Source organism: Pseudopodoces humilis, chromosome 14, assembly GCF_049639895.1.
Source record: "Pseudopodoces humilis isolate 2021_Gansu_Grassland_sample_001 chromosome 14, ASM4963989v1, whole genome shotgun sequence".
Lineage (NCBI taxonomy): Eukaryota > Metazoa > Chordata > Aves > Passeriformes > Paridae > Pseudopodoces > Pseudopodoces humilis.
Genome location: NC_142213.1, coordinates 1,459,755 through 1,468,395, shown reverse-complemented (window position 1 = coordinate 1,468,395; position 8,641 = coordinate 1,459,755). Strand labels below are relative to the sequence as shown.

Here is an 8,641-nt window from a genome sequence, read left to right as displayed (position 1 = left end):
CCATTCTAACTGCAGAACAGTTATCTGGAAGCTGAACAAGCAAAGCAACTCTTATGAGGATAAAAGTGTGTTTAGTTTGTAAAGTTTCCCAGTGCTGAGGACAAGGGCATGATTCCTGGGGAGGGATTTCTCTGGATTTTGCTCCAGAGGCTGCTGGGGACTCTGCAGCCAAAAATCACCTCCCAGCACCCCAAACCTTCCTCCCCCACAAACTGTTCAGTTCTCACCTTTCACAGGTCCTTCTTCAGCTGCTGCAGTTCTTTCATGGGGTCACCTCAAAGCTGTCGTCACTGGGGAAAATAAGAGTGTCCAACCTTGAGGAGATCCTTTATGTGAAAGCAGGAATTTTAGGATGCTGTCCATAAGGTTTGGGAAGGGCTGGAGGTGACAGGTATAGGAACTGCCACTACTGTCCCAAGTCCCACAGCCTCCTTCTTGGAGATGTCAGTTCCACTTCTTTTAGTCAAATCCCACTGTCACTGCCCCAACACAGCCCCCAGGTTTTACCAGCAAATCCATGGGATTCTCTCGCTTCCCTTGCTCCAAACTTCCCCGTTTTCCCTTTGACACCACATTCCTGAGGCTCCCCTTGGGCAGGCAGAGCCGTGTTCTCCTTCTCTGCTGCACTCAAGGCAGTTTGCAGGGCATTAACCTTGGCTCCAAGTGTTGGGAATTGATCTGCTGCTTCCCAGTTCCAGCCTTCAGCTCCCCAAATTGTTGGTCCCCAGGGACCAATTTGCCACCGAAATAATCCATTTGTCGCTGCAGGATTTGAAATCAAGGCTCCACTTTTGCAGCCAGAGTTTTTCCATGATTATTAGTTCCATCCATTTCGGAAGCTTCTCTGCACGGAGGGTGGGATGATAACAGAGCCTCAGGGGCAGAGCTGGGAGGCTTGAGAGGCTCAGCTAATTGGAAATTAAAGGCAAGAAAGAAATTCTTTGGACTCTTAGGTCAGGAAGATATTAAGCTTTTAGCATTCAGCATAATAAACATAAAGAAAGGAACATCACAGCCCTAAACTCCAGCATTCCTTTGGCATTTCTGTCTCGTAGCTTGAGAACAGAAGCCACCACCACCAGAGCAGTTTGGCTGCTGCAGATCCCTGAGTGGGCAGGAAATCCCTCCAGCCCCATTCCTGCCCCAGTTCCCAAACTGGGAAGCTTCAGCCCAGCAGCTCAGGATGGTTTTTAAGGGCAGATGTGGCCACTTCGTGCCCTGAGTGGGTGGTGGGAGCTGCAGGCACCATCCCCACCCTTGTTCTGTTCCTCCCCAGCCTCTGAACTGCACCTTGAGGACTGGGAGATTGATCCATGGTAAACATAATTCCAGGAAAACAAACTAAATTATTTTTAACCCCAGTCAGTCCCGTGATCCTGGAGGTGAATTTGGGAGAGTGCCCCAAAGCAAGGTGTTACCCCCTTGGCTTACAGGTGAAATCACAGACTGCATTGCTGATAAATTAGTTTATTTTTCCTCAATAGTTCTTCACCTCACAGCTTTTAAATCTATACATTTTTAGGAAAGGCATTCATTTAAAATTCCTCCTATTACCCAGCTGTAAAACAACTATTCCTATTTAAATTTAACACAGAAGCTTTGTCACATTAAACCCTGGTTATTTATTATCTGCTTCGTGTCTTTTTATTCTAAACAGACACTCCATGCTTTCAAGACACTAACTTGCTTTCAAGTGCAAGATTTCCCTCCAGGATCCGTGTCCTGAGATTATTCCAGGGAGGAATGAGGGTTTGCTGTGCTGGGAGTGGGGGGACAAACCCTGTAGATGCTCAGAGCAAGTTCCAGGGGCAAAGCAGGATCTTCCAAAGTGCAGCTGGGAAAGAGAAAAGGAGGAAGCAGCAGGCAGGGGGCAGGGAGGAGCTGTCCAGAGCAAATTCTGGGGTTTGAGGAGTGTGGCCAGGCCAGGTCCCAGCTCTGATCCTGGGGGAACTCTTCCTAAGCAGCACAAACCCCACGAAGTGGTGTTACCTCAGCAGGATTTGAGGGCTGACACGACTGCCAGGGAGCTGCAGCCATGGACTCCCTCCTCTGGTAGGAGTTTTATAGTGAATGCAGGGCTCTGACATTCCCAGAACCGAAGTCATTGAGGTTGGAAAAGACCTTGGAGATCATCGAGTCCAACCCTCAGCCCAGCACCATCACCACGGTCACCTCAATGCCACATCCACATGGCTTTCAACACTTCCAGGGATGGGGATGTCACCGCTGCCCTGTGCCAATGCTTTTCACCCTTTCCATGAATAAAATTCCCTGATATTCAACCTGGCACAACTCTCCTCCTGTCCCTGTTCCTGGGAGCAGAGCCCTCCCCTGGCTGTCCCCTCCTGGCAGGGAGTTGTGCAGAGCGATGAGGTCCCTCCTGATCCTCCTTTTCTCCGGGCTGAGCCCCTTTCCCAGCTCCCTCAGCCTCTCCTGGTGCTCTGGACCCTTCCCAGCTCCGTTCCCTTCTCTGGACAAGCAGAAGCACTAAAGCAGAGGTGGAACAGCCCCAGAAAATGGGGAGCTCCTGGTTTTATCTGTGCTGACAGACCCACAACTGCTCCCAGCCCTCACCTCACCTCTGAGGGAGCTGCTGGCCAGATCTCCCAAGCCTTGAGCTGTGTCTAAACAAGGAGGAACATTATGGATGAGCTGGAAATGCCATGATACACTTGAAGGACAATTAGGAACATCCTAAGAAATGTGGGCTATAAACAAATGTCACTTGCAGACATGCAGGGATCCCTGAAATGCTGGCTGGGATTTGTGAGAGGTGGAACAGCAAGAGCTGACTCAAGTGCTGTTCTTATCCCAGTTTTATGGGATTATCCAGCTCCATGAGACACACACCAGGAATTACCGTGGAGGGGATTCCAGGTACATAAACCATGGGGATGGGGAGAATGGCAGTGCTGGGGATTACAGGAGGCTAGGAACAAGCAGCTGAGAGCCTGGAGCTGGTGGGACCACAGCACTTGGCACAGAAGCAGAGCTCTCAAGCAGCTCCAGGCTTAGCTTGGGAAGGAATTGGAGCTGTTTCCAGGTACAGAACACCTGGATTTTCCTAAGGCAGCACAAGATCACATGGAGAGGGCACGTGTACTGTGGAAAACACTGGAGGGTGGAAATAGAGCTGTTGGTGGGACAAATGGAGAATCATGAAATGGTTTGGGTGGGAAGGGATCTAAAAGCTCATCCTGTTCCACCCCCTGCCATGGGCAGGAACACCTTCCACTGTCCCAGGCTGCTCCAAGCTTCTCTGGGCCAGGGCCTCCCCACCCTCACAGGGAACAATTCCCTCCTTATATCCCAACCTAAATTTCCCCTCTTTCAGCCTGAACCCGAACAAGCCCAGGGCTCCCTCCTGCCCTGAAGGCCCACAGGAGCCTGTTTCTGCTGCAGACAGGTTTCCTGGAGACAGGGAAGGGTGTGGAACGGGCTCCAAGGCAGAGCAGGGATCTGCCCTGCGGAGTTGAGCGAAGGCTCCCCAGGAACTCTGGCTAAAGGAGAGCTACAGCCAGGCTGGGGAAGGTTTGCACAAGGAGAATTCCTTGGAGAGCGTGTGCTGGAAACGGGGTCAAGAGTTAAGGGCTGATGCAAAGAGGCATTTCTGAGCCTGCACTTGGCTGGGCCCAGAGCACGAGATGGGAAGTGAACTTGGACCAGCTTTAGATCCAGATTTTTGGAAATCAAGGAAAGCCCCAAAATGAACACCTGACACCCAGCTCCCCACAAATGTCTTGCACCAACAATCAGGCAGCAGAATCCTGGAATGGTCTGGGTTGGAAAAGACCTGAAAGCTCATCCAGGGCAACCCCACTTCCACTACCCCAGGCAGCTCCAAGTCCATTCCAGCCCGGCCTTGGACACTTCCAGGGATCCAGGGGCAGCCACAGCTGCTCTGGGCACCTGTGCCAGGGCCTCACCTCTCCTACAAGGAAGAATTCCTTCCCAATATCCCATCTAACCCTGCCCTCTGGCAGTGGAAGGCATTCCCTGTGTCCTGGCACTCCAGATCCTTTTCCACAGTCCCTCTCCAGCTCTCTTGGAGCTCCTGTAGGCCCTGGCAGGGGCTGTAACCCCAATCCAACACTTACTTGAACACAATCCTCACCTTTCCTTAAACCATGACCTAGGGAACGTTTGCACATGGAAGGAATTCAATGTGTTCTCCCTGGATCCAAACCCCTCAGTTGTGAACAGGAGGGATCCCTTGTTTGCACCCAGAACTCACAAATTTCGGGTGAAAGGAAAAACAAGTTGATGTCCAGAGTTCACAATGGAAATCAAATGTTAAAACAACAAGTTACAGGCAAACAAAACATGGGCAGTTTGGGCAGGGCTGTCTGGCAGCTCCGAGTTTCCTGACCTGTCCCATGGCTCCTGCTGCAGCAGGAGTGATCCATTTTGGATCTGATGGCATTTTAGAGCTGATGGCAGAGTCGTGGCTGTCCAGAGAACTTTTACAGCTGAACCCATCCTCACTGGAGTTACCATTTAGGGAAAGAACTGGGAGAAGAGAGGAGTTAGAGGCTAAACCCTGAGCATGAGGAATATAAACACTGGCCCTTTTGGAAGAGCAAGTGATGATATCATGCACACATCACACCCTTCCTGTGTAAACAGGAGTGCCAACAGGAGCAGGCACTGGAAACTCGATGTCCAGCTGCCTCTGGGTAGCTCTGGAGGGCTGCAGCCATCAGTGAGGCCAAGAGCATTTCTTAGGATCAGACTCTGGCGCTTTCAGGCACTTCCCAAGCTTCTCACAGCCTGGAGGGGACCAATTCTGTTAAAAACAAACAGAAATAGACAGAAAGATGATTCACACCAAGTATCTGCTAAACTCTCACCCCAACCAGCTCTTAATGATGCTCACAAAGACACTTTTATGTGCTGCTTGAAAAATGAAACTCCTCTTGCAGCCGAAGCCTCTGGGCTCATAGACTTCCCCACTCCAAACACTGCTCAAATAAAAGCTGGGAAAGGCTACAAATCCTGTGCAGCAGATGATTCCCTCTCCTGGGATATGCCAGTCCTTCCTGGCCTCTCCCAGTCCAGTTTGCTGGGACGCTGGTGACCCTCCTCTCTCTCCTGTAGCAGCACAGAGCAACCAGACCAGGAGGTTTTGGTGACACCCCCAGTTTTCCTGGGATTCCTGGGGAGTTCCCAATCTCAGCACTACAATATCCAGGCACTTTCCTGAGGAAGCAAAAGGCAGCAGAAGGGTGTGAGAGAGATAAGAATGCTGGTATTTTAATGAGTGTTTTGATGGATGAATCCATGGGCAGATGGAGCAGGAAGCATTCCTGAGACACCTCTTCCAGTGCCTGCACACCAGAACAGAAATAGACAGAAAGTTTTCCACGTTTTTTGAGCTACTTGCAGTGTAGAACAGAAAAAAGACACCAGCAAGGAGATCCACTGCCAGCTTCAGCTTCCAGAGGGATTAATGGAGGAAGGAATTTGGATAAATTTCATTGAGGTTCTGCCATTTAAAATTTGGGACTGTGGTCATGGGAAGGGCCAATCACAATTCCCATTCTGCCTTCAGGGATCTTTTGTGCTCATTGTCTGCCCCTTCCTCTCTCAGGCCTGTCCATCCATGGGATATTCCTGCTGTCCCCTACTGAAGGCCAGTTCAACACTGACCTCCTGCTGATTTCGTTTTGCTGGTTTTCACCCTGCAAGTATTTATGTTTTCTTGGGATTAAATTCCTACGGAAAAGAAACGCTGAACCCCAGGAAAAGAAACCGCTGGAGCAGGTTTTTGTTCCATGGAGCTGACAACAGATGGCAGTGAGACACCAGCTATTCGTGCAGAGGAGCAGCCACAGAGGGAGCTGTGCTGGAGACACCTCTGCACCGAGGGCTTTCAGAACAATTAATGCCATTTTCTAAATCTGTTCCCCTGGTTTAAAATGTGCAGCCACGGCTGGAAAATTCAGAGCAGTCTGCAGAAGGAATTGAGAGCCAAAGGAACAGATGAAATGAAATGTTTGTTCTTTTGAAAAAGCAGAACAATAAATGGTTTGTGCTGCAGTCCCGGTCCCGTTGCTGGTCTGTGCTGGGAGCCCTGGGGACACCACGTGTGCTGTGAGCCAGGCAAGCCCTGAGCTGCATGGAACAGCTTCTCCCACACTTCCACAGCAGGAAAACCCAGCAGAGCCGGCTCTGGGGGAGCTCCCTGGACGCTGCTGCTGGGATCCAGCACAGATGGGCTGCAAACACCTCCCCTGCTCCGGTGCTTCCATCAATCCTCAGCTGCAGGAGGTGCAGAATGATCCATCTGCTCTCCTGGAATCCTGCAATGCTTGGGTGGGAAGGGACCTTAAAGATCATCCAGTCCCACTCCTGCCATGGACAGGGACACCTTCCACTGGCCCAGGGTGCTCCAAGCCCCATCCAACCTTGCCTTGGACATTTCCAGGGATGGCACAGCCAGAGCTTCACTGGGAATCTGTGCCAGGGTCTCCCCACCCTCCCAGGGAGGAATTCCTTCCCAATATCCCATCCATCCCTGCCCTCTGGCACTGGGAGCCATTCCCTGTGTCCTGTCCCTCCGTGGCCTTGAACACTTCCACACACTTTGTTTTTGTGTAAGTGAAGACAATTCTTCTCCTCTCTCCCAAATACATCAAATGCCCTTATCACATAAACAGGTGATAGGAGATAGTGTCAGTGTCTCTATCTCCCAGCATGCCCCAAAAACAGATTTAGGCCCCAATCCACCCCACCAATATAATCTCTCCCTAAAGATTTGCTTATCTTCATTTCTGGTCTCCAAAGGCAGCAGCCATCTGGTGCCTGATATTTTGGTGTAGTGACCATGGAGTTATCTTGTGAGGAGAGTACAGAGACTGGACAACTCACCATGTTTCCTGCTGGGATTGAAACATTTCTCCTGGGATTAGAATCCCCCCAGCCCATTTTCTGCCTCTGATGGCCTTCAATTTGTGAAGCAGTTTTGGAAGAAATGCCTTTGCAGTGCAGGGCTCTGGCAGCAGCCAGGCCCTGGGGACAGTGCCTGAATCCAAAAGGTCCCAGAGGAGCAGAGAACAGTTTTTATTAAGAGAAAAGTTGAATAAGGAAAGAAAACAACACAGAAACAATGGGCCTTCAAATATTTTTCCTATTTAACATCCAAAAATAAAGAGATGGGACAAAGCTAAGGGACATCTTTGCCTTGTTTCTGAGAGGAACTGCTCCACATTTTGTTCTTTGCTGGTGACAGACCAGAGGCAGCGGGTTCTGACTGATTCAGAAGATTATTTCTGCATCAGGAAGATTTTGCCTGTTACTATTTTGTAACAGCCTGTTACAAGATTTTGTCCGTAAAAACATTTTGCCTGTTACTATTTTGTCTGTCAGCCCCCAGACACATTCCCTCAGACTACACAGCCTCCTGTCAAGTGACAACCTCCCCCAGATTATCCAGTTTCTTTCCCAGGTTCTCAATAAACCAAGCAGTGTTTGACAGGGAAGCCAAACTGTAACTTTCCAACAGGAGACTTGAAAGAGAAAACAGCACTGGAAATGTTCAATTTCAATAAAGACTTTGGAAAATTCAGGCATGGGGGGAACTGGAGGAAACAGAGCAAGATAGATCACTGAAAACAAGGCACTGTCCCATAGAAGATTCAAAACAAAGAGGGCAGCGATGGATGGGACACTGGGAAGGAATTCCTCCCTGGGAGGGTGGGGAGGCCCTGGCACAGGTGCCCAGAGCAGCTGTGGCTGCCCCTGGATCCCTGGAAGTGTTCAAGGCCAGCTTGGATGGAGCTTGGAGTAGCCTGGGACAGTGGGAGGTGTCCCTGCCCTGGCAGGGGTGGGACTGGATGAGCTCTAAGATCCCTTCCCACCCAAACCATTGCAGGATTCATTATGTGACTCCAGGATTTTGAGAACTGCAGAAAGGGATTAGAAAGGAGAAGAAGGAACTGCTCTGTCTCTAAGCAAGGAAGCCACCAACAGGTGACCGTGATCTCTTCTCCATCCCTTCCCAACACTGACATTGTATGAAACATTTACAAAATGTATTTTAATCCAAGGATTCCCCAGTGCATTTAGGCACTCACCATGACAGCCTGGTCACACACGTTGAGCTGGGGCTGGCCTGGCACCAGGGCAGCCTTGTGCTGCTGGACCAGCCCTGAGATGCGCTCCACGGCCCGCTGGTATTCCTCACTGGCAAAACTGCAACGGGAAAAGCACAGGGGTTACTGCTGGGGCTTCACTGTGCTGTCCATCACCAGGCTGGGCCACAAGGAAGAGATGTGGAAACATCCTGCCAGCTGCCCGTGGGTCTGTAGGGAATGAAGTGCAGGCTGGCAGGGTGGGGCTGCGCTGCTCAGGGCACTGAGGATGGCAGTGGCTTGTCCTCCCCAGAAATCACCTGCCTCCAGACCAGCTCAGCTTTCCAAACTGCTGCTCCAGGGCCCCAAATGTTTCCTCCTAGCTCAGATCAGCTAGGAGCTCATGTGGATTCCCAAGGGAATTGTCTTAGCAAATAAAAAGGCATTTCTGGGTTGTCCTCGAGCTATCCCTTAATGATTATCAGGGGAGGCTTCCCAGACACAGGACAAACGTTTTCCCAGACAGCTTAGGACAGAAATTTCCCAAGGCAACTCTTCCAGTGTGTCCC

At 50.6% G+C, this 8,641-nt stretch overlaps 1 protein-coding gene across 3 annotated transcripts in view; it reads right to left on the bottom strand.

Moving 5' to 3' along the window:
* Window positions 1–1,208: 1,208 nt before the first annotated feature.
* GALNS (galactosamine (N-acetyl)-6-sulfatase) overlaps window positions 1,209–8,641 on the bottom strand; it is a 42,630-nt gene continuing 35,197 nt past the window's right edge. For all 3 annotated transcript variants that reach the window (XM_005531881.3, XM_014260526.2, XM_088062120.1), the window contains 2 exons: window positions 8,076–8,193; window positions 1,209–4,786 (listed from right to left, as the gene is read on the bottom strand). In XM_005531881.3, coding sequence (XP_005531938.1) covers window positions 4,700–4,786; window positions 8,076–8,193 — 205 coding nt within the window. In that variant the 3' untranslated portion in view covers window positions 1,209–4,699. The remainder of the gene's footprint in view (window positions 4,787–8,075; window positions 8,194–8,641) is intronic.